At 36.6% G+C, this 26294-nt stretch overlaps 2 protein-coding genes across 2 annotated transcripts; both read left to right on the forward strand.

Annotated features, from left to right (window-relative positions):
* Positions 1-22952, forward strand: LOC126619344 (transcription initiation factor TFIID subunit 1). Its single transcript, XM_050287690.1, has 24 exons — positions 1-241; positions 780-977; positions 1207-1325; positions 4064-4121; positions 4715-4821; positions 5007-5069; positions 5210-5255; positions 6115-6366; positions 6519-6610; positions 7744-7891; positions 8167-9271; positions 9902-10104; positions 10241-10478; positions 10764-11100; positions 12861-13070; positions 13200-13292; positions 16462-16662; positions 16835-17041; positions 17234-17723; positions 18037-18221; positions 18380-18496; positions 18932-18991; positions 19074-20210; positions 21180-22952. Exons 4-24 carry the CDS (start codon positions 4076-4078, stop codon positions 21540-21542), a joined length of 5700 nt encoding a protein of 1899 aa, XP_050143647.1. The 5' UTR covers positions 1-241; positions 780-977; positions 1207-1325; positions 4064-4075; the 3' UTR covers positions 21543-22952.
* Positions 22785-25119, forward strand: LOC126619365 (peptidyl-prolyl cis-trans isomerase FKBP12). The gene is made up of 5 exons (XM_050287722.1): positions 22785-22951; positions 23087-23120; positions 23301-23362; positions 24084-24136; positions 24786-25119. The coding sequence occupies exons 1-5, from the start codon at positions 22864-22866 to the stop codon at positions 24885-24887; spliced, it is 339 nt and encodes a 112-aa protein (XP_050143679.1). The 5' UTR covers positions 22785-22863; the 3' UTR covers positions 24888-25119.
* Positions 25120-26294: the final 1175 nt, after the last annotated feature.

Consider the following 26294-nt stretch of genomic DNA (forward strand, 5'->3'; position numbering starts at 1 on the left):
CAATGCAAAATACAGGAAAAATTGTGTCCCCTCTGTCGAAGCTCGAAAGGCTTCCTCTGCCCAGTTCTTCTGATTCGCGTGCCTCCACATCCAATCTCCATCTCCCGTTGCTTTTTATGGTGTCCGAAATGAGAATTTTCGAAGCTGCTCTCCGGTTTTGAGGAAAAGAATTTAGGGCTTGCTGCCGTATCTGGAATTCAAGAAATCGAATGCTCGGAAGAAGACCAGGTTTCAAATTAAGGTCTGTATCTGTTCATCAAGCCCTAGTTTATTTATTTGAAATATCCAGAGAAATACCATTTTGTTGTAGAAATTCAGCAATTTGAAGGCGGTGTTTTCGTGTTTTCTGGCAATTTCCTCTCCCTGCTATTACTGTTTCTGGAGATTTGTATATGGAAATGCTATCCCAAACCTGCTCTCGGACCAAGAAACGATTTTAGATGTTTTGGAATGTGTTGTCGAATTCTCAATTGCCCTTAAAACTTGGTGTTTCCATGGTTCTTTTACTGGAGTCAATAAATAGTTGTAAAATTTCAGCCGTAGATTGATGGAAATTCGTCTAATTTGCGCCGTTATTCTCACTGAATCAAAGCCGAGCTGCCCAAGCTGCCCAATGTTCTTGTATGGTAGTTCTTATTGTCTTCGCAGAAAATTAGGGCCTGTTTGGTATTGAATTTGAGTACAAAGTTTTAACTCAAAAACAAATTTTAATTTAAGAACAGCCTATTATAATTTGAAAACAACAAAAGTCAGGTTTTAGTATTTTTTTTTCTTCACAGATTCAGATTGCAATGGACGTCTGAGTGACCTGCGCCGCACAGACCACGAACAGGCCTTCTGCCTCACCAACCACGAACGACCAAGAGATTCTGGCCAGTAGGGTGAAGGTTCCCGCGAATAGCTTTAAGCTTCGAATCTCTGAGTGCTTGATTGGGGACGAGACTGGGCCATTCTCTTCATTGTCAGGAACGATCAAGGTAATGGGTCTTTCTCTCACTGTTTTGTTTGGTCCCTCGGAATGGAGAAAATGATCAGAAAGTTGGATTTATGTGTTTTATGTGTTGGGTTGTGAGAAATTGAGTTTATCTGTCTAATTGGTGTGATTCATTTATGTACTGTGTGTGTATATATATATATATATATATTAACCTAACCGACAATGTGGCATTGCAAATCGCAATCCAAACTGATCAATTTCGGTTCCAGGAAGAACAAATACAAGCTTTTGTTCATAAGGACATTGAATCGGACTCGGTCATTTTCATTCTCGGTGAAGAGCATTCTGGACAAGCCTTACGATCTCAAGAATCCGATTATCGAACAAGGTCCTCCTCCTCATCTTCTCTGTTCTTTGATATATATATATATATTAAAAGAAAAAAAAACCATGCTTTAATGCTTTGATTGTTCATCACTCGCGTTTTACCTAGTTAGTTGCAGAAAAGGATTGGGAACCACCATCTGGTTGTGATTAATTTACATGAAAAGTGTATTAAAAATCCATTCTTTGTTAGTCTGATGGTCATTATTTGCTATCCCTTTTTCCAATCAAACTCAACTTTTGAGGAGTTTTTGGAAGTGGGGTTTGTTTATTCGATGGCTAAGAGCTTGAAAATCATCTGTTTAAGCTGGATTTTTGCTATCTTGAATCGATAGATGGCACGAATTAGCTGATGGGTTCATATCCTTTTTTTATGTTGACACGGTAAATATGTGGTTGGTTACAAAATTCATATGGTTGCTTGTTTCATATAATGGATTTCTGACATTTGCTACATGTATGTAGCAAGTAATATTATGTGATATACTTGTTTCATTGGATGGGTCTTTGGAGTAGCCAAAACGTCAAATGTTTGAGTTCAAAAATGAAATTTTCATATTTTCTCTGTGAATGCTTTAATGATAGACTTGGTGTTTGAATTACGTTGTGTTTTTTAGCGATGGTTCCAGTTTGGATTTAATAAGAGAAGTCTCATTTTCATTTTGGTGTCAAAAATTGTGCAATTTGGATTTTAACCCTTGGAATTCAACAAGGGTAGTGATTTTCACTTGTGTTCTCATGTACCCTTCTGTTTTTTGGAACCCTTGATTTGCTTTGATTCTCCATTTGATTCATCATGTTCAAAGGCTGGAAAGACAGGATGAGTGCAGTGGTAGAAGCACTTCCCATCTAACCGAACTTGACAAATTTCAATAGGAGCCTTTGTGAATATCTTGTTTTTTTCATTAGATACATTGGATTCTCTGGTACAAATAGCATCTACTTACCTACAAATAGTATGTAACTATTTATTATAATCAGAAAACTATAGATCCGTTTGTTGTTGGAGGGGTGGAGTTTGATGGAGTTTTCGATAATTATAAAAAGGGTTTTCGTAAAGTTTCCAGTTTGGGAAAGTGGAGGTGGTGATTTCAATATTTCTGGTATTTTCAGGGCTAGGAGTGGTAGTAGTACTACTGGTGCTCATCATTATGAACATCTCCTCCATGTCCTCTTTTTTTCTTTTGTGTGTGGTCTTTTTCCTTCTCAAATCCCTTTCTTTGCTGCTGCTTTCTTTTTACCATTCTCTTATTTTATCTAATGGCATTAACATTAACATTATACTTTAGCATAAATTTTAATATTATACTTCAGCATTAACATTCATAAGTTGATGCAAATTATCCAAATAGGAAGTAAAGATGCATTCCCGTTGCATGTTATGCCGTGCACAATTTCATTAGAATGCAATCAAGGAATGATACTTTGTTTCAACAATTTGAAGACAATGATGTTGATGTGGTAGAGACCATATAACCAGTTCAATATGGCTTGATTATGAATAAGCTTATGCATTTGAATGACGACAATGTTACGAATGATGTTAGAGACCATATAACCGGATCAATGTGGCTTGATTACGTCAATAACAATTAGTCTCAAAGTTTATTGGTTCTAGAATGTTTTAATGTAATATTTATTGTCTAAGACTTGAAGTTTAATTTGATTATCGAGCATGTATGTGTTGTATTAGCACATAGATATCAAAATAGTATGTTTAAGGTTTAATTTGATATGTTTTGTATATCTTAAAACAAATACATAATTGGGGAAAAAAAACTGTTTTCAAGAGTTAAACCAAACAAGTTTTCAAATTTTTAGATTCAAAAGTAGTTTTTAAGTTCAATGCCAAACAAGTTTTTGAAACCTAAAAAAAACTGTTTCTAAGAGATGATCCTGAAAATTAGTTTTAAGAACAATTCAAGTTTTTTGAGTAGGATACCAATCAGGCCCTTAGGGTTTCCTTCTCCTCTCTCTTTCTTCCCATCTCCCTCTCCTTATTCCACTGCCTCTCTGATTCTCTCCCCATACTCCCCCTTTGTTGGCTTCTTCATGAAAATTTGAGAACCACCATATGGATATTTCTCCCCCATATGAAAGGCAAAATCTCCCTTTCTCCAAATTTGCATTTGAATCCTCTACTGTTCGTACTGGTATAGGGAAAGCCAAAAGTACGCTGTCTACTTAGGTTTATCCTGTCTGCATCTATTTGTAAAACAAGCGGCAAGTTCTTCCCAACTGGGTATTCAAATATTCTTCTGAGTTTTCCTTTCCTCTTTCCTTTCTGATTGATTGATTGTAATTCTATCTGGTTATTATTGTGATTTGATCTTATTTTGTTTGCCCTAGCACATTTATGTTGTTTCTAATTTTTTTGATGGATTCTCCTTATATTCCGTATATGAGATTTGTCCAGTATTTGTTAGAGAGATTTCTTCTATTTCTTGGTGTTGTTGGTTTTGGAATTTTGATTCTTAGTTCTTATTCCATTGATGACTTCTACTTCTATGTTGTTGTGCTGAGAGTTATATATTTTATGAGATTTTTTATAATTAGAGGTTTATTTTGTCTTTTTTGTTTGTATTAAGGTCCCCAATTAATTACCTTGCCTATGGCCCAAGAACATCAGGGCTTGCCCTGGATCTAATTATTAGATTCTTCATTTGGATCTTTGTTATGTGCTGAGCAGCTATATTTATATTCTCATTTCAGTCTTCTGAAATTTCTTAATGGTTATTGCAGTGCTGTTACAACATGGGTGGTGATTCATATGATGGTTCCCAAGATGGAAGGGATGAAGGTACAGTTGGATGTTTATCTCATTCATAAATGTGTTTTGCAGTTCAATGAGTTGTTTGCTCTTTGTTAAAGAGACAATTGTATTAAGAGAGGAGAAAATTAACAAAGAGGTTGGCCAAAAGAGTGAAATTCCCCCGCACAAAAAGCAAAGAAAACAGCCAGTATGAACAGCTGAGAAGGCCTAAAAGACAGTAGAGGATATCCGCCTTCAAGTGTAGCCTAAGAAGATTCCCCTGAATTCTTAGTAAAATGAAGCCCAAAGAGGAGCAGCCAGAAACAGAATCCTACCCAGAGCTCTGCTAAACCAACTCCAGCAAAATCTTGAAAGATCCTTCTGTTTCTCTTTACGCAAATGACCGCATGAAACATTCAACCCCACATGACCTTGGCCTTCTTACCCTACCAAGTCAAAGCACGAGGTTTACCAAAGAGGAACAATCCTTTAGGATTACCCAAGTGATACCCATCTCGTTAACCATCTTCAGCCAGAAACTCAACTTTAATTGTTTTGACCTTTGTATTTCAGTACTCATTTACTGTTATTTATCGTCTTGCATACTGATTGAGTGTGTTCTGAAATTGTTGATATGATAGATGATGAGGAAGAATATGAGGACGTTGGTAGGGGTAGTCGATTTCTTGGATTTATGTTTGGCAATGTCAATGACTCTGGTGGGCTTGATGCTGATTACCTTGATGAGGTAAGTTTACCCCCCTTAATTTCTCTCTCTCCTTTATATTTTATACTTTTGTGGTTTTGAGCAAGCAATGAAATTTGTTAGCTATAACATAATCAATCATGTGGATATTCATTGGTGTTTCCATCTTTCTTATTGAGTGTTTTGGGTTCTAATTTAGTAATGTAATCTTTGTTGCTAACCCACAGGATGCAAAGGAACATCTTGCTGCACTTGCTGACAAGCTGGGTCCATCATTAACAGGCATAAATGTATGGATTCCTTATCCATCCATTTTGAACTTTCTCTTAATTGTAGTCTTCCATATTATTTTGGGTCCGGTTGTCATGACTTGTAATCTCTTCTTTTTTACTTCTAGTCCCTGATACAAAATTTTTTATTTTATTTTTAGCTGTCAGTAAAATCACCACAAACATCAACTGATGCTGTTGAAGAAGGTGAGTGTTGTGAGCCTGGAAAAATGATCTTATGCAATTTTGTGATGTTTTGCTATTAACTCACCATCCACCCCCCTCCCCCGGTTCATATTTTTAAGTTATATTTGTGCATGACATTTTCTTCTATTGGCTATCAAGTAAGATCATTTTGAGAACAATAGGTATCTAGTGAATGCACTATGACTACTCCCCCTAATTTTATTTGTGATGCAATATGATTACTCTCTCACAGTTTACTTGTGAGTGCACTATGATTTCTCACTCTCAATTCATTTGTGAATACACTGGGGTAGTTTTGTGATAAATTTAATTTAATTCGGATGTGATAAATCTGACTTTTTCTCCTTCCAATCTTGCAACACCCAGATGAGTTTGGATGCCACTTTATGATCACAACCATTAGTTCACTCCTTTCTCTCTCCCTTTCCACTCCCTATTTTTATGCTAATGAAATATTTTATTTCCGGCTGTCTAATTTATATCCTTCATCTCCTAATATCCACTTTGAGAGGCCGCTTGTGTCTCCTAGCAGATGGATTTTGCGACAATGGTCATAAAAGTAAAAATTGTTGCTGCAAATTAGATAAGTTTGTTTCTACTGTGTTGCTGATATGTTTAACCTCAGATAACTTTTGTGTTGTCTGTGCCTTAGGGTTGTACATTGTACAATTTGAACTTCTGCACTGGATGAAGTTAGGGTGGTTCTTATATTCTCTGCTTTTTATTCGACCGTAGCTAGTCTGTTTGTCTCATAACAACGCGGGAATAGTTGTATCATAACAATGTGGGAATAGGAAAGAAATTCAATGTTGTCATTCTGATGTTCTGAGTAAGCTCTCATTTTGCTCTCTTGTGTCAGATTATGAAGAGAAGGCTGAAAATGCAGTTAATTATTTTGATATTGATGAGGATTTTGAGGGACCAGAGATTCAAGCTGCTACTGAGGAGGACCATTTGTTGCCAAGAAAGGAATATTTTTCTGCTCAAGGTTCATTTGCTACTTTGGAGCCCACAAATTCTATGTTTGATGATGAAGATTATGATGAAGAAATTGGACAGGAACATGAGGTGGTTGAAAGCAACATAGATGTTCAAACTATCTCTTTACCAGGTTTTTTTTTTTTTTTTTTTTTTTTTCATTTGAATAAGGTTTTTGTTTTTTGCCAACTTTTTCATGGTGCATTCGTCAGTGTGTACCTAGATATTAGTGATGGATAAGATACAAGTTGATGCAGTTGTATAATTCAATAGATTGTCTTGCAGGGGTTTCTACTGGAGAAAAATATTCTGAGGATGATTGTCAAATTGGGGGTCTGGACTCTGGAAATTTGGCTGCTCGTGCAGAAGAGTTTCAGGTCAGATTTTGAGAGTAGAAAAAAATCCATATTGTTTCTGGCTTTTGGATAATATTTAAATTGACATGTTAAGATATACAGAAAGGATTATCTTCATTCATGTAAGGCTTCTTTTCTTGTATTAGGTGCTTGTTTAAAGCTGATCAAATGGATAGATTATATTTGACAGTAATTATAAAACCAAAACATGATTTAAATTCTAGTAAGGCATGAAAAAGAGTGGTGGACTACAGTATAAACCTTAAATGGTTCAAGCAGTGAAATAAAAAAAATTGAAGGTGATCACAGGAGTTTCACTTTGCAAATCTTAAATCTAACAGCACATCCTAGCCACTCTGATTTATAGCATTGGTTCCTTTCACTTGTTGCAGCTCCCCATGGTGTTGAAGTTATATTATTATCTTAGAAAATAGGTTTTCCCACTTGGTCCTGAACTCCTGGCGTATGTTGTGTAGATGTAGAGTCTTCTTAACATTATGTAGGATAGATCTTTTGTGCTCATTCTGGGCTAAGTGAATACTAGAAAGCATCATGGCAGAAATTAATTTCCAAAAGAGCCAAGCTGCAGTCTCTTGGTAGTAGGTTTGCATGTGTGGTGGGATATTGGCCAATGAATTTTCGGGGTTTTCTCTAGGTGGAAACACGCTCTTGGGATCCTGTGAGAGAGTTTTTGCCAAGGGTGGGTTGGTTGGTAGACCCACGAAAATGGCCACCCCTAGTGCCAGTGCCTTTTTATGTCACTGATGTTGCGTTGGAGCTTGAATGTTCTGTCCCGGTATATTTTAATTCTGTTTTGTATTGAGAAAATCATCTGTTCTGGCAAGTTGGGGCATGATCGGGGATATTACGACATAGTTTTCGTTCATTGGTAGGATGCCAGGCAATACGAACTACATTATACTACTACATTATGTGATATGGGCGATATGGCTATATTTTCTCTAATTTGTTTGAGACGCTATAACAAATGTTGTTGGGGGGGGGGGGAGCTAATTTGTGAATGCAGGTGTTTTCTTTGTCATGGGAACGTGTCTTTTTTTTTTTCCCACTCTTCAACTTAATTGTATATTAACAGTGCTTATCATGTTTCTATTAGTCCTCATTGATGTTTACATCTCTCTCGGATATTACAGGAAGTGCTTACAGATAAAAGTGCCACACCGCTGCCAGTTCTATGCATAGAAGATGGAAAGGTGATATTACGGTTCTCGGAAATCTTTGGTATTCATGTGCCCTTGAAGAAGGCGGAGAAAAGAGATCATAGGTACTCTGTTCCTAAAGGTATGGGGCTTATATATGTAATCATCCTTAATAACGTAATTTTGCTAGGCAGAAGTTACTTATCTTTATGGCGGCAAACTACTATCTCAAAGCATATTCTAGGAAATATGTGTACTTCTTTTCTTTTTTGGTTAAAATTTTGGTAGCAATTAAGGTTATCTTCCTATCATGTAGGCCTTGTAGTTTTGTTTTGAAAAAAAACGTTTTAGTTATTTTATATTTTGCTTTATCAAGATATCTTTAGTATTTTTTTTTCACAACTGCAATCCTTTCAGATAGGTACAAATCCATGGATGTTTCTGAGATTGTTGAAGAGGATGAAGAGTCATTCTTAAAAGGATCTGGTCAAGGATTTCAATCTTTGAAACAGGCAGATGCACTCAAACATGACATTTTTTCAGCACTCTATGATGAAGACTCGGACTTCGCAAAGTTTCGTGTTCTAAAAGGGGCAAATTCAGTGGATCTGCTGGATGACAGGGCAATAAAGGACTCTTGTCACATTGCGGAACGAATGAAAGAGAATCAAATAGTTGACATTTCTGTGGAAAGGCAATCACCTTTGTGTTCAAAATTTTATCCTCTTGATCAACAAGACTGGGAAGAGGGAATTGTTTGGGGAAATTCTCCTATAGCAAGTGACAATTCTGTTGAGAGTTGTGAAATTTCGGGACCTGATGAAGCTTCATTTAATAGTGAAACAGAACCTTATAGTGGGACACAAAATATTCAGTTAAAGCCCCAAAAAGAACCTGATGAGAAGGATCACGCTGTTATGCTGCGTAGCTCATGTCTATTGGAGCCTTTTGGCTCAAGAAATTCATCAGAATTTTCATCTCTTCCTTTCTCGGAAAGCAGACGCCATCCCCAACTTTTAAGGCTAGAATCTAGATTTGAAGTGGATGACCATGCTGATGGTGCAATGGAGAGTGTCAGTAAGAAGCTTCATCAGAGTGACGCTGTGAGGCAATTTAGCAAACTCACTTCACAGAACAGAGACATGCTGGAAGGATCTTGGTTAGACCAGATAATATGGGACCCAGATATGCCTACTGGGAAGTCAAAGCTTATCCTTGATCTTCAAGATGAGCAAATGCTTTTTGAGATTTTGGATAACAAGGAAAGTGAACATCTCAGGCTTCATTCCGGGGCCATGATTGTGACTCGCCCAATAAAGTCAAGTAATGGGGATTCTTTTGAGTTTCCAGGTCATGGAGGTCAATCTGGGTGGCGATATGTTTCTAATGATAAACACTATTCAAATAGGAAAACTTCTCAGCAACTGAAATCAAATTCTAAAAAACGCACAGCGCAGGGCATAAAGATTTATCATTCACAACCTGCACTGATGTTACAGACAATGAAACTGAGGTTAAGCAAGTAAGATGTATTCTTTATAATACTTATTCTTTTTGTTTAGTATCGCTCCATGCTTTTTTGTCTTGTTAAATTGTTGTATTCTTGATTTTCAGTAGGCATGGTTTACAGTCATTTGGCCCAACTCTGTTTGTAAATGGGGCTTCTCTGCACAAGTTGCTGTTAGCTATACCAGGTCGCTCATAAGCAAGCATGAAAATATCCATATGGGTAGATATATTGGTAGTCCTGTATAAGCCATGTTCCTTCACAAAGAAATATAAATTACAGCTAATCTGTAATTACTTTTAGTTGTATAAAAACAGAGTAGGTCTTGCAAGTTCTTTGAGATTTTGAATTGATGATTGACTTTAGGTAGTTCTGGTTATCGCTTTCAGAAAATATGTCCATCTAAAGGTTATCTTACAATGGGCATGCTGGATTCTAATCATTTTTATTTGGGGAAGCACACAAATGGAACTGGTTATAATAATGAATAAGCTTTCTTGTACTTGTACCTGATAGATATCCTATGGGTTTCATGTTGATTTTTATTTGTTAAATTTGTACTTAAATATTGTATTCCATCCGACTCCTGCTCTTACATGCTATGCTGCCTTTCTTAATTTAATTATATATACATATATTTTTCAGTAAGGATGTGGCAAATTTTCACCGACCAAAATCTTTATGGTATCCTCATGACAATGAAGTGGCTGTAAAAGAACGAGGAAAGCTCCCCACGCAAGGACCAATGAAAATTATAGTTAAAAGCTTGGGTGGCAAAGGAAGTAAGCTTCATGTGGATGCTGAGGAAACAATATCTTCTGTTAAAGCAAAAGCTTCAAAGAAGTTAGGTTGTCACTTCTTTTTTGTCTGTGTTTGTTCTATGTATATTGAAGTTTAATAATTGATGAAGATCTTATGAAGAATCTACTGCATTGAAATTTGTATACAAGTCATATAGTTTACTCAGTCCTATTTATTTTGTAGATTTTAAGCCATCCGAAACAGTGAAGATGTTCTATTTAGGGAAGGAACTTGAAGATGATAAATCTCTTACTGTCCAGAATGTTCAACCAAATTCTTTGCTTCATCTTGTTCGCACAAAAATATATTTGTTGCCAAGAGCACAAAAGATTCCTGGTGAAAATAAATCTTTGCGGCCTCCTGGAGCATTTAAGAAGAAATCTGATCTTTCTGTGAAAGATGGTCATGTCTTCCTAATGGAGTAAGCAGCCTTGAAATACCTGTTTTCAATCTTTTATGTGGTTGCTTCATTTCCAGTACGAGATGGTTTGCTTGCATCTTAATTTGTTCAAAATTACATCTTGCATATAGAAGAGTGTCATGTTAGTTTTCATTTTTCATTTCTTTGGTAACAAAACTTCATTACTACCATAAATACAATATAAATTTCGTGAACATGCAAGTTGTTCTTTTGCCTTGCATGAACTTTTTTCAACTGTACAAATATGAAGGTGTGCCTAAACCCTTGTTTTTATTATCTTTTCAGGTACTGTGAAGAAAGACCTTTACTTTTGAGCAATGCTGGTATGGGTGCAAGATTATGTACTTATTACCAAAAATCAGCCCCAGATGATCAAACTGCTTCTTTGTTACGCAATGATAACAACAGTTTGGGACATGTCATTTCACTAAATCCAGCTGATAAATCACCTTTTCTTGGAGATACAAAAGCTGGTTGTAGTCAGTCATCTCTTGAAACAAATATGTATAGAGCACCTGTATTTTCTCATAAGGTGCCCTCAACTGATTATTTGTTAGTTCGTTCTGCAAAGGGGAAGCTTTCAATTAGACGTATTGACCGCCTAAATGTTGTTGGGCAACAGGTTTGTTCTAGCGAAACTCTTCATTGCTTAACCCTTGAATATTTTTGTTTTTCCTCTTGGGTTTTCCGAATTGTTTTTTCCCTTCACTCTCCTGTTGGTGATTTATTGGTGATGGATTTTAATCCCTTGCTTGATCTTGCTTTTCGATGGGGTATGATGTTATGCAAACCAATTGGATGACATGTGAATCTGAGGTGTTGTGGTAAACGAATTATAATGTTAGCTTGATCTGATTTTGTTTAGAGTAGACAGCTATATTGGAGCCTCTTTCTCATTGGCATTGGATGTGAGAAATGGTACTGAAACTTTGGATGACCTAAATGCTTTGTTGCCCTCATTACATGTCGTTGTGGTGAAGTTTTTCAGGGAGGGGTATTGTTGTAGACGAATTATAAAGTTAGCTTGGTTTGATTTTTTTCATAGTAGATGGCGATATTGGAGCCTTTTTTCCCATTAGTACCGGATGTGCAAAATGCTACTGAAATGTTTTGTTGCTCCCATTACATGTCCTTATGGTGAAGTTTTTCCAGGGAGGCCAGGTGAATTGGTGAAGTTTTTTTAGGTAGTGTTGGGGAGATGTACTGTGATGTCAATTTTTTGGGTGGTGTTGATGGAGCGGAATTAAAGATAATTTAAGGGAGTGAGGGATAAAGTTTGCTTTTGTCCTTCCCTTTGGATGCTGCTATATGCAGAGTGCAGGGATATTTATTTTCAGGCTTTATGTTATGATTGGTGTGGTGCCATTTTTATATTTAATTCCACTCATGTTTTCTAATATTTTTTCTATGTTAGTTGCATAAATGGTCCCTGAACTATTCCTCATGTTTCATTTTTGCTCCGGAATTTTTGTAATGGGGTGTGATTGTGGTGTCAAACAGACTCTTTTCCGTTAACCCTGTCCAGTTTTCTGTTAAATTTTGAAATTCATCCTACAATCTTAAAGCTGAATGGAACATTAAAATTAAAATAAAAAAACTGAAATAAATATTGTGGGGAGTGGGCTCACAATAGGTTGTCTTTGGGAAGGGGTGGTTAATTTCCGACCAAAGTGCACACTCTGGAACTCCCTCTCTTTAACTCCGCCAACTTTCTCGACCTTCCCCAATACGACGGGTTCAGACGAGTACCACCACAATACAACGGACTCGACTCTCTGCCAATGAGAACGCTCATCTCTGATCGACAATCAAATTGAAGTTTAATCTTTTGCATTTCGCTCTGTATTCCTTATCCACTTTTTGTACATATTTTCTTTAAAATTCAATATCTTGTTTCCTTGCGATAAAATATACATATATACTATATAGTGATAGTGATAAAACTACAGAAGGGTCGGGCGGAGAAACTGTGAATGGCAATAGGTCCTTAATAGTTGAACTTACTTATTAGTTAAACTTATGGATTTATTGTTTTCTTCTATTATTTTATCTAGGAAGGCTACTTTTACGTCAGTTGCTTTCTATTCTAGTATTCATTTGGTTCATAAGTCTTTATAATGTAGAGCTGTGTTTTTTATTTGACATGGACTCCTTGTCCTCAGTTTTCTAATTTCTCCAGGAGATTAGTAAAATTGGTTTTGTTTCAAAATATAAAAAATAAAATTTCCTCATCATAATTGCATGGTCCGAGTATTATTTTATTTGTGTCTAATTGTGCACTGCCAGCCAATAACAATATCAGTATATCTATATGTGATACAAGACAATCTTTCGAGAGCAAAATATCTTTAAAATTGAACTCTCTGCATTCATTGTTTGCAGGAACCACTCATGGATGTAATGTCTCCTGGAACTAAGAATCTTCAAAATTATATGATCAATAGGCTTCTTGTCTACATCTGCCGAGAGTTCCGTGCTGCCGAAAAGCGCCATTTACTTCCTTGTATCCGCGCAGATGAGTTACCTTCACAATTTCCTTATCTATCTGAACCCTTTCTTCGGAAGAAGCTGAAGGAACATGCAAATTTCCAGGTGATTTTCATTTTGCTCAGTTCTTTCATGCCACATGTTCTCTTTTGATTCATTATTTTTATTTTATTCGTTTTTACCATTTTCCTCACTCAACTGAACATTATAAATGGATATACAACACATTTCCAGAGAGCATCAAATGGACAATGTATGTGGGTTAAGAAACGCAACTTCCGGATTTTGTCGGAGGATGAATTAAGGAATTTGGTGAAACCAGAAGAGGTGAGTTACACTTTAGATCGTTTTCTTTTATGTTTTTACTAAGTGAGTTATACTTGCTAAATGTTGATTTTTGATGGGGAAAATACATATAAAAACTGATTTCAATTATTTCAAAGTTATGTGATAAGAGTATTCCATTATCTGACCTTGTCCTGGGGTCAAATTATCAGTTTCTTGACCTGTTAATTGCCCTGCTAGTAGCCTTCTATCAAGTTTTCTTCTACGCTTGAATGGTAATCCTAAATATGTTCTTGTTGACCCCTAATATTTGTTAGGTTTTTCCAGCCCGTGATAAGTTGTCATAAGTCTATAAGGAATTATAGTCTTAGAGGATTAAATTTTTTTTGAGAAGAAACAATTTTATTAAAGAAAAGTGAAAAACATAGAAGTGGATAAGAAGTCCACCAACAAATTAGAAAGGAAAATCCCAATAGGATTTGGCTACAGTAGCCAATTCTAGACCTAGCTCACTTAACTGCTGCTAACAAATCCCACAGTATTTGAGATAGAGAGCAATTATTAAACTCTTTAGTAACCGAAGCCCAAAAAGATGCCCAATATTTTACTCTCCCCCAAAGTACTTCTGCCCCCACTCCAGTATAGTCTTCAAAAATCCTTCTGTTGCGTTCCAGCCATATATTCCAAAAAATTGCCGATACCAGGCAACCCCACAAAGCTTTGGATTTTTTCCCTTTTCCAAGTGCCTTAAAATTGGTGTTAGAGGATTAAATTGTTTTCCCAATTGGAGTTATTTTCCCAATTGGAGTTAGTTTCTCAATTGGAGTAGGATTCATAACTAGATTCCAATTAGGATTAATAATCCTTATTGAAGAAGACCTTTATTATGTCTATATAAAGGGGCTGTTGTACTAGTTTTGAATTTAAGGGAGCAAAACAATAAATTGTATACCACTCAAGGGATTAGAGTGAGAGAATATTGTAAAGTGTGTGTGAGAGAGAAGAAAAGAGAGTGTATTTCTTGTTCTTGTTCTTTCAGGTTTTTCGTCAAGTCATAGTTCTAGAGATTTGGCAAGATTTTTGGTTGTACTCATTATTGATATAGTGAAATATTGTTGTTGCTGTCCCATGGACGTAGGCACGTATTGCCGAACCATGTAAATTCTTGGTGTTATTTATCTTGGTTATTTGTTTTTTGATTTCTGAAGTCATTTTGTTTTTCCCATTCTTAACTGCGATATTCTCAACAATATTTGTTTAATCCTTAAGCTGTTGGTTTTGAACTTCTGATCATTCTTCACCAAAATCTTATCTAAATGTAAATAGGGTGGTTTTATTGCCACCCCCAATCTGTTGAAGTCACATCCCGTGCTGAAAATACCCGCCACATACTTTTAAATTAACGTATTAACTAAAATCACCCACCCAACTTAACCAAAATGCCCTTAGTAGTTATCCACCAATTGTTGAAAAATAGATTACACCACCCAACACATCAATTGCCTTAACTTGTGAACTCCTCCCAGAACCCTTAAATTCTCATCTTGAATGACGAAAACACTGAAGATCTCATTGTTGCTGGAAATTGCAATGTCTACGGCAACAGTGATACTTACTATTGAGCTTGTGTTCATTAGAAAAGTACCAAATATGGGGAGGAATTTTGTCGGGAACTACTGAAAATTTGCAGAGTTTTTGGTTATTTGTGACCAAATACTGGGACTCATGATGGACTTCCAGTATTCAGCAGAAATAAATTGAAGAGGATTTTCGGTTTCTTGCTACTGAACAGTTTCATAGTTTTCGGTTGATTGTTATGATGAACTTCTAGTATTTAGTGGACAGCAAACACATATTTTTGGGTTTTTGGTTGCTGGCCACTGAACCTTTACATACTTTTGGGTTTGTTGCTACTGAATACGGTGCCTTATAATGGCCTCAGTAGTCATTTCATGTTGAGAACATGTATTTTTCATATGAAAAATTTAGCGATTGCCATCAGTAGATTGGGGGTGGCAATAAAACCACCTACATGTAGATATGCTTTGGCTTCCTTGTATGCATCTAATGCATCAGAGTTTAAGTCTTCCTTTCTCATTTTATTTGTTTGGAGTTTAGCTGACCTTAGCCCAACGCTGGTACGGTAATATCTTGTTTGTACCGGTGGACTTCTTGTTCACATGATTGTACTTTTGTCTTTAATGAAAGTTTTTGTTACTCTTAAATAAAATAGAAAGAACTCTCGTTTTTTTTAAAGGACAATAAAACACACCCTTTTTCTCCTCCTACATACCCCTATTTAACCCGTCCATTGCTTCTGTTTGATTTATTCAATCCCATGGCCAGAAAAAAAAAATGGGTGTGAAAATCAGCTCCCTAAAACTGTAGTTGTTCTGATTTCATATCTGTTAAAGAAATATTGTTACCCAAAATTATGACTCAAATTTATTAGTGTATAAGGGCCAGTGCCATTTCTACCTCGTCAACCAAGGTTTTTTTTATTTTAATAGGCCACATTAAAAAAATTAAAATGATTCTGGCACTTGACTTGATAGATCCCCATAATTCCACGATTGCATATTCTTCAAGATGCATTCATGTTTGGAAACTCTTCTCCTTTTTCTGTTGGAAGGGTCGCAGCCATATTTTGTTATTCTGTTTAAATAGGCTTCTTTCTGCTCTATTTGGAGAGTGTATTTACAATGTTTTTACATTTCTTCTTTACTCTCTCTCTCTCTCTCTCTCTCCCCTCCTTCTCTCTCTCTCCCCCCATAAGCTCGTATTTTTTGCCTGAAGTTTGTTATAGAGTCTTGGACTGCATGCTCCATTTTCCTCTACTTTTTCCCCACAAAAGATTTTGTTGATGATGATGATAATATCAATGTTTAGAGTCACTAAAAGTTTTTTGTGTAGCTACATATGCGCATAATAGTGTTCAGTGTTGTGATTGATATGTAACAATGTTTTTTCTTTTATCTCGTAAATCTTTTGTTTGAATCCTCTGAATATTAGATAAATGGATGCACCATAATTTCTATCCTGATGGCTGTTGTCAAAGATAGATAAGGGAAACAACTCATATATCTGTCCTTTGTATTTCAAGTTTGCAATAAGCTATTGGTTTGATGTATGAACTCAGTGTGTTAAATGGTTTTATTACCAAATAGATATGTAGCTCATGTCACTTTGTTGTTTTTACTTTTGAGTTTAGGTGTGTGCCTATGAAAGCATGCAAGCTGGTCTTTACCGGCTCAAACATTTGGGAATTACTGAAACACATCCGTCTGCCATATCTTCTGCAATGAGTCGTCTCCCTGATGAAGCAATTACTCTGGCTGCTGCATCTCACATTGAAAGAGAACTGCAGATCACTCCATGGAACTTGAGTAGCAACTTTGTAACCTGTACACAGGTAACCTATCTCTTTGATTTTATGATAGTTGATTTTCATCATTTTCTCTTTTATTTGTTTTATATCATATGCTCTTTCTGTTCTAGTATTCAATTGGGAATTACTGAAACCATCAGTACCTTTCTTTCTATTTATATATTTATTTACATGAGTTTCTTTGTTCCTTTCAAAGGGAAAAGAAAATATTGAGCGTTTGGAAATATCTGGTGTTGGTGATCCATCTGGCCGGGGCCTAGGTTTCAGTTATGTTCGTGCTGCTCCAAAACCATCAATGTCAAGTGCAGTCGTGAAGAAAAAATCTGCTGCTGGTCGAGGAGGTTCCACTGTTACTGGAACAGATGCTGATCTACGCAGATTAAGCATGGAGGCTGCACGAGAGGTGCATTAAATCTGTTCTAATTTTTTATTGTTCTTTTGTTAGAGTGTTTGTCTATGGCCTCTCAACATAAATTTATCTTCTTTTGTAGAATAGGATATTTATGCATCACCGTTCCCTTCTGAAAATTTTGTGTGTAATCTAACTTTATTTGTTTTTGTTGTCTTGCATCTTGGATTGTGTTCTAATTCCCAGGTTCTTCTTAAATTTGGCGTTTCTGATGAGCTGATTGCAAGGCAGACTAGATGGCATCGTATTGCGATGATACGCAAGCTTTCAAGTGAGCAAGCTGCATCTGGGGTTAAAGTTGATGCAAACACTATCAGTAAATATGCACGTGGCCAGCGTATGTCCTTCCTTCAGCTGCAGCAGCAGAACCGGGAGAAGTGCCAAGAAATTTGGGATCGGCAAGTGCAGAGTCTTTCAGCTATAGATGGGGAAGAAAATGAGAGTGACTCTGAAGGAAATAATAGTGATCTAGATTCCTTTGCTGGGGATTTAGAAAATCTGCTTGATGCAGAAGAATGTGAAGAAGGGCTAGGTGGTGTTCATGAATCCAATCATGATAAATCAGATGGTGTTAAAGGGCTTAAAATGAGAAGGCGCCCTTCCTTGGCTCAGGCAGAAGAGGAAATTGAAGATGAAGCAGCTGAAGCAGCTGAGTTATGCAGGTTGCTCATGGATGGTAAGGATATTTTTATTTATTAACTAGTTACATTTGTGATATGAAGAAAATACTAAATTAGAAGATTTCCTTATCCCAGTATAGGTTGTGTAGAATGGACAATGGAAAAAAAAAAGTAGTTGCAATTTGCAACAAAACCACAGTACATAAGTGGGAATTTTTGTGCTTCTAAATATTTGGGCAACCACTTTTTTTCTGGTAAATGGGGTTCTTGGAATTTCTAATGGTCGTATGATATTGAGTTCTATCTGCTGGATGTCATTGTGGTGCTGCTACTTGTGATATATGGTTGACCATGACAGCTTGTACACAGATGATGAAACTGAGAGGAAAAAGAAGAAGAAAACAAGAGTTTTGGGGGAGGAAGTTGGGCTGGCTCCTGGCTTGCGAACAAGTTATATCGTAGAAAATGCAGATAGGGGGAAAAAAATAATTGCTGCTGTACAACCTGATGGATTCTATACTCCAAAAGATAATTCAGTCGGAGATGCGAAAGTGGTAAGAATGATTCACCTTTTCGTCATATTTATTCTTTATTTATTTTCTCTTTTAATTCCACTCTTGTTTCAACATGTAGGTCATGTCCGATCATGAAGATATTCATTCTCAATGTATGTTGCTTGAACTGTGTGTGATGTTCTATGTTTTCGTTGCAGGTGGAAAATTTTCTTAAAAGAAACAAGACTGGAAAACTAAAAGGAATGAAAAAGAATGATACTACACATACGGGTCTGATGAACAAGAAACTGAAAATATCAGGAGACGGTGTCAAGGCAAGTGTTCTAACATTTTTTTTCTTGCTTCGTGTTTTGAGCTTATTCCTTTTTCTTTGTATTTCTAATCTTCTATATTACTTAAGCTGTTACCGACTTCTGTATTTAGTTTTTTTTTTTTTTTAACTTATTTGGCCATAACTTTCTTTTTACACATACATTTCCCTGATTTATGTTTTAATTTACGTTTACAAGTAAACTTCCTGCACTATGAAGGTCTGATTGTCAGACGTTTAAAAAACCTTGTTCGCTTTTGTTTGTAACCCATACTTTGATATGCAGTTGTAGATTTTCTTCTATTCTATACCAATACAAGACTCAATCTGGCTGTGACTTTGGGAGGCGATAATGTGTTATACTGTTGTTCTTATGTGTCCTACTTTAGCCTTTAACATGAGTATGTGCTAATAATTTTGACTTCCTCTTTGGATTCAGAGTACTTTTAAGGAGAAGAAATCAGCACGAGAGAAATTTATCTGTGGAGCATGTGGTCAGGTTAGTGTAGAGTTTGGGTAATATTCTGCTAAATAATGCGACTCCAAATCAAATACTGATTGCTCACCTTTTCGATGGCCAGCTTGGACACATGAGGACAAACAAGCACTGCCCCAAGTACGGATATGGAGAAGATCAGGAAACACAGAATGATACTCCGGACCCTGATAAATCATCTGGAAAGACAACGGCTCTGAATTCATCTAGTCAGTCTCAACAGAAAACTACTACAAAGAAGCTGGTACCTAAAAGTGCAACTAAAATTGCCGTGGTTGAAGCTTCGGAGGTTGAAAACCTTGGGCTGAGCACAAAGGTTCTTCCATTGAAATTCAAATGTGGGTCAACTGAAAAGCTTCCTGATAAACAGCCTCTTGGAGAGACAGAGAGTTCTGAGCGGGTCACATCTGATCCCGAAAATGGGAAGCCCACTATGAAGGTGCACAAAATAATAATTTCGAACAAGATGAAACCTGAAAATGTACCTGTTGAACCTCAGAAGCCCCCTATTGTGATGCGACCTCTGACAGATACAGATAGGGGTTATGTCGAATCACAAAAGCAAACTATTGTTATACGGCCACCAGCAAATACTGATAGAGACCAGGGGGAATCTCAAAAGCTCTCAGTTGCTAAACGGTCGTCAATGGAGGCAAAGAGAGAGCAACATCACAAGAAAATTATAATTAAACGTCCAAAAGAAATTATTGATATAGATCAGATCAGTCAGGATGGGGGAACTCCTGTTGAACACAGGAAAACTAAAAGAATTGTTGAATTGACAAGTTCTGAAAAGCACAGGAAGCAGGAGAACGTGTATTTGGCTAAGGAAGCAGCAAACAAGAAAGCTAGAGATGAAAGGAGATTACGAGAGGAGCAAGAGAAACGGATAAATGAAGACAGATTGAGAGAAGAGAGGGCCAGGAGGCTTTATGAAGAGGAAATGAGGATGATAGAGGAGCGAGAAAGAATAGCAGAGCTTAGAAGATATGAAGCATTAATCAGACAAGAGAGGGAGGAAGAAGAACGCCAGAAAGCAAAGAACAAAATGAAGAAGAAAAGGTCTGAGATAAGAGATGATTATTTAGAGGACTCACGTGCACGAAGATTAGACAAAAGGATGCCAGAAAGAGATCGGGGTGCAAAAAGGAGGCCAGTCGTTGAATTGGGAAGGCATGGTGGAGAATCTACCCCAGCAACAAAGCGCCGTAGAGGGGGCGAGGTAATATGTTCATGCTTACATTCAAGTACTTATAATTCATTAAATTTTTCCCTCGCACACAGCACCCATATTACCACTGGTTGTGCACTCATTCTACTCTGCCTGCACTTGGATGAAATTTAGTAATAGATAAGTAATCTCAGTCCACCAGCTATAAATTGCAACTGTTTTTTCTTTTAGAATTAGAATCCTTTTCCAGTAGGTTCAGCTTTTACACCAACTTTTAAATTGAGTTGGTGTAGTATTTTTAGATCGCGTGATTATTTGTGCCTTTGCTGGTTAGGATTCTCTTTGTTCTGCAATGGAGGTAGGTTTGAGACCTTGAAGAAAAAGGATTTTGGGGTGCAAGGTTATCTCACATTGGACATGGGGTGTATTTAGAAACAAAATAATTTTGTAAAGGGGGGTGTATTCAGAAAACATAATAATTTTTCTAAAAGGGGGAGTATTCAGAAAACAAAATTGTTTTGTATAACATTTTTAGGCCTCGTTTGTTGTTTGGGATTGGCTTCATTTGGACAATTCACTAGATTCGGATAAAGTTAAATAAAAATATGAATGCCAACTTGCATATTTTGTCCAAGTGAAGGTGGAAGATGGACCCCTCATAATTCCCACAAAAATGTTTGGATTGAGAGGGACAAGTTTTCTTTACGACTTCTCCATCGTCTACCTTCACTTGGACAAAGTATGCAAGTGACGTCAATTTTTTTATTCAACATTCATTGAATCTAGTGGTTACCTAAGCCAAGCCAATCCTTGACAAAAGAGTCATTTCATGTTGGGGCATACAAGTCATTCAACATTAAAATTTCAAGGGGTGTATTTAACAAATTGTGGAGTGCTGAGTGTCAATAAAACCACCTTTTTTTATAATTTTATTTTATCTTAGCCGGTCTACATACCAGTGACATTTAGAAATTGTTTTGGTACAAACCGTTGTAATTTTGTTCTTAACTTTTTATACAGGTTGGTCTGGCAAACATCTTAGAGCGTATTGTAGAAACCCTCAAAGATCGAATTGAAGTATCATATCTTTTTCTAAAACCTGTATCCAAAAAGGAAGCTCCTGATTACTTGGACATCATAGAGCGCCCCATGGATCTGTCTACAATCAAGGAGAAGGTGAGGAAAATGGAGTACAAGAGCAGGGAGCAATTCAGGCACGACGTGTGGCAGATTACTTATAATGCCCACAGATATAACGATGGACGCAACCCAGGCATACCTCCCCTTGCAGATCAGCTCTTAGAGCTTTGTGACTATATGTTGGTTGAGAACGACGAAAGCTTGACTGAAGCCGAAGCGGGCATTGAATATGTAGATATCTAGATAAATTGATTCTAATTTTATCGGTCATTTCTTTATTTTCTGAGAAAAAATGCCCCAGTTTTGCTGGAGCATTTTTTTTAGGTGTTGGGGAATGGGGATCAAGTGACGGCTTTGAGTTCGTCTCACGTCAGGAGGGATCGAAGAAAGAAACAGTCGCCCTCCGAGTGCACGGTAAAATTGTGATTGCCGTTTGAAATCTGTGTTTATGTTGTTCAGTAGCATTTGGTTGCGAAATTGTATTAGTTGTACAGTGCAATGCTTAAAATTTACAATGACGTATCACTACTTCCTTTGAAATGTCGGTTTTCGGAGTGCCGGATTCCGGCTTGTGCACATTTGCACGGAGGCGTTCTTTGCACTTGTTGACTTGACGACTTCAATCGCATTATCGTCGAAATGTAATGGGATCACAATCTAAAAGTACAGCAAACTGGGTAGGAGCATTTTCATCAAACAGGCTGCAGTAAATTTCTGCCTTAGATTGTTATGGCTGTATTGAAGTGTTTTTAAAATGGCTGAAAGCGCTTTTGATGAAAATGTTTTCGGAATCTATCTTAAGTAAAATAAAAATGAATCATGGAAATGCATTTGAAGTGCTTTTGAAACTTTAAAACATGATCTTTAAAAGTGTTGTCATTCCACTAGCCTACTTTACACAAATCAAGAGTCTGATCTCTCTTTCTCTCTCTTCAACAGTCCGAATCTCCAAATCCTTGCCTTCGACACTCTACGTGGACCAATGGAAAAGAAGAGAGAGCCTTCTTTAAGAGTATTTGAATCGAGAGGTTTGAGGTTTTAGGTTTCAGATTTTAGGTTCACTTATAAGCGAGAATTTTTAGATTGATTATAATTTGAGGTTTTAAGTTCGATTCTAATCAAAAGCGAATATGAATCACATTATTGCTAATCCGTTGTGAGGTTTAACTCACCTCTTAAAAATTTGAGATGAGATCTACTTGTATTGGTGGGCACCACCTTTATTAGAGAAATTATTCTAATTATATCTACAAAACATATATTTTATTAGCCACACATTAAGTCAATTATAATTAGATTTGAACTTGCCATTTTTTCTTAAAAAAAGAAAACAACTGGTAGCAAACTGCGATTATCATTCTTTTCAAAAAGCCGAAAAGACAGAAGTATTTTAAAACCGTAATACAAGAAGCTGTGGAGGGACAAGTTGATTTACATAGTTACAAGGCCCACTAAAACAGATAGCAGGCCCAAATGGTCACCGATTAGATTGATTGTAAGATTGATTGGACGTACAAAACCCTAAGCAAAGAGAAGCATCGAGAAGCAGCGAGAAAAGAAGAAAATGGGAGTGGAGAAGGAAGTTGTGAGGGCTGGAAGCGGTGCCAAACCGTCCGTCGGACAGAACGTCACCGTTCACTGCACTGGCTTTGGTTTGTCCCTTCATTCTTTTTCTCTCCTAATTTCCCCACTAATCCAACTAAAAACCATAAAATCAAAATTCTAATTTTATAATTTTTTTTATTTGCTTAATGATTGAATGATTAATTTTACTGTCCTCATCGCAGGAAAAAATGGCGATCTGAGTCAGAAGTTCTGGAGGTAAGCCTTTTATTTTTGTTTTTACTTATTTTTTTAATTTTTTCCCTATTTTTTATTATTTATTTTATTTTATTTATTGTTGGTGGAAAGAACAAATGGGTAATCTTCTTTTTTGAGGCTTGTATATATTTTTTTCTTCTAAAAAATTAGTTATTTATATTTTTTGTTTGCGTTTTGTAGCACCAAGGACCCTGGGCAGCAGCCTTTCAGCTTCAAAATAGGCCTGGGATCTGTTATAAAAGGTAACTAACTACGTTTGTGTATATGTGTGTGTGTCTATATATATATATATAGGAATTCTTTAAGGGAAGGGATCTTCATTTTTCTATAAAACTGTGGATTAGTTGTGAGGTTCACACCACATCGAACTTTAATGATCTGAACCGTCTATATTTCAAATTGCACCTCATAAATCATCCTTGCAAAATTTTAGCCAAATCAGAAATATTTAAGATATATATTCGGGTTTAAAAAAAATCAAGGTATAATTTATTATATAAGAAACAATAATTTCAGATTGAATTGAATTTTGACAAAGATAATCTATAAATCGAGACTTACAAAATAGACGGTTCAGATTGTTGAAGTTCGATGTGGAATGGCCCCGCACCTAATTCTCATTTTTTGAAAAAAAATGGGAATCCCTTTACATAAAGGGCATATATATATATATATATATATATATGAGGAAGAGGAGGCTTTGTTGTCGGGCTCCTCATAGATGATGTTAGGATCGGCTGGCTCATCCTTATCCGTATCTAGCTACTGATTATGGTACACAATTTTCATTGTTCACACACACGTGGATTGGTGGATTGCTCATGGTTGGTGCGAACTAGATGAGAATCATTCTCAACAGAGTCCATAAGAAGTGTGTTTATATATATATATATATGTGGGTGTATCCGTGTATGCGTGTTTATTCTTTTCAAGTTGTTTATTTCTTTTTCACTTCCTTTGTAGGATGGGATGAAGGTGTTCTTCAAATGCAAGTGGGAGAAGTTGCTCGTCTGCGGGTATGTTCATCTTCTGTGCTACCAAAAATTTGTGCTCTATGACTTATCAAATAGTTTTGATTTACGTTGAAGTTTCTTGTAAATTGTTATAGTTGAATCGGAGAAGGAACCATTTGGCATGATGTTAATGACTCATTTGGAAAACTTTGAAGTGCCCCATATGTGTGTCATAATGATCTTTTGCATTTTTTAGCAATAAAATTCTATAAACATGTCATGCTATCATAATTCTTGTTTCATTTATTTCGCTCGTCTAATACTAATAGGCCTGCATTGTTTTGTATATACCTTTTAATACAATGTTAAGTAGTAAAATACTCTATGACCGATGTTTTTAAAGTAAAAGAGTTGATTTCCCTCTTGACCGATTTACCTTTTAAGACACTGAATTTGTGGCTTCATAAAGTTCTTTATATTCCCTGATTGATATGAATTCCTCTTGTAACCGTATGGTCTCAGACCCCCGTGTCATAAATCTGTTGGTTTCCATGGGCAATATGGCATTTCTAAATTAGTGATCTAAGATGTAAGAAGCTAGGAATGTGTTGTGCCCTTATTTTCATTTGGTATGCATTCGTTTAAAAAATCTGGATCTGGAAGGAGATCTAAACATTAACACATCTCACACTCCTTGTTGATGGCTTTGCAGTGCTCTCCAGATTATGCATATGGCAAAGATGGATTTGCTGCATGGGGGATACAACCTCACTCGGTTCTGGTTTTTGAGATTGAAGTCCTGAGTGCGCAGTAACATCCGGGTATGGAGTTGACCATCCCGCATATCCTTATGGTTATACTCAGATATAATTACGAACATCCGTATAACCTTCGTGACCTCTTTCGTTGTTAAAATTTGGCGGATATATCCATATGGTTACCCTACGAATAAATTCTCGTTGTGCCCTGTTATATCAGACATGTTTTAAGGGTTAGTTCTATTGCAATGTTACGAAATGCCCTTTGTTTGGAGCATGGTATGATCATTATGGTAGTTGCTTGGAAGCTCAACCCTGAGTCATTTCTTTAGTTCTTAGATTAGTTGCTTCAGTGATTCTCATTCCTGTTTAGGCATGTTTACTTACTGCTTCTTTTACGAAAATTATACCTTGTCGTTTAGGTACCGTTTGGTACGTGGGATGGGATGGAACGGAGTGAGCAAGGCGTTTCGTCCCACGTTTGGTGCGCCTAAAACGGATGGAACGCGTTGTTTCACGAGACGAGTTTTGGGTAAATTTTCGTTCCGTATTACCTCTTTGGAACATCTCGTTGCACATCCGTGGAACACAAAATTATAACATCTTCTCCCTCTTCCTCCTTGTTTCCATCCGAGAGCATCTTTGCTCATTCTCCGTTCTATCCTGTCCCGTCCTATTCCGTTCTGTTCCGTCCCGTCTCGTATGCATACTAAACGATACCTTAGGTATTGGAGTTAGGGCTAGTTTGGTATTGATGTGTTTTGAAAAAAAAGCTGCTTCTGCTGTGCTGTGAAATAAAGCAGCAGAGTGTTTGGTAAATTTTTTTGCAAGAGTCCTTTTGAAAAAAAAAAAAAACAGTATTATAGTGTTTGGTAAACTTTTATGTAAAACATATGTGAAAAAAAGTCGGTTTTTCAAAGCTAGGTTTTGCAGCTTTGTGTTTTTGGCTTTTTTTTCATCTAAAACTGTGAAAAAAAGCTGAAATTGAATGTTTACCAAACACAAAAAAGCTCCCAACTTTTTTTTATATTCATTTTTTTTTTCAGAATCACCTTAGTACCAAATTAGGTTTTATATTGGGTATGACATGGCTAATTTCAACGTGAGATGCACTTACCTCTTTTTGTTTAGTAATGAGAGTAGGACATGTCTGGATTGGGAGCGTTGTTTTTGGTATACACTTGGATCCTCGGTCTTCTCTCCTCAGATTGCTTGTCAATGGGTTCTCGCCCGGACATACAGCCCTCCATTACTTTGGTGCATGTTATGTGGTGAAGCATGGTAAATGCTAATTGAGTGCAAAGTCGTATCTCTTTGGTTAATAAGATCCAAAAGGTTAATAAGATGGGGTGAGGGATGGAGGAGTAGGCTAGGTTAGCTAAAAGATGCTTATCCGTTCAAAGGACACAGAAAATGCCTCGAGCCAATGTTCATCGTTAATTTTTTTTTTTTTTTTGAAATTT

The sequence above is a fragment of the Malus sylvestris genome, chromosome 4, assembly GCF_916048215.2.
Source record: "Malus sylvestris chromosome 4, drMalSylv7.2, whole genome shotgun sequence".
Classification (NCBI taxonomy): Eukaryota; Viridiplantae; Streptophyta; class Magnoliopsida; order Rosales; family Rosaceae; genus Malus; species Malus sylvestris.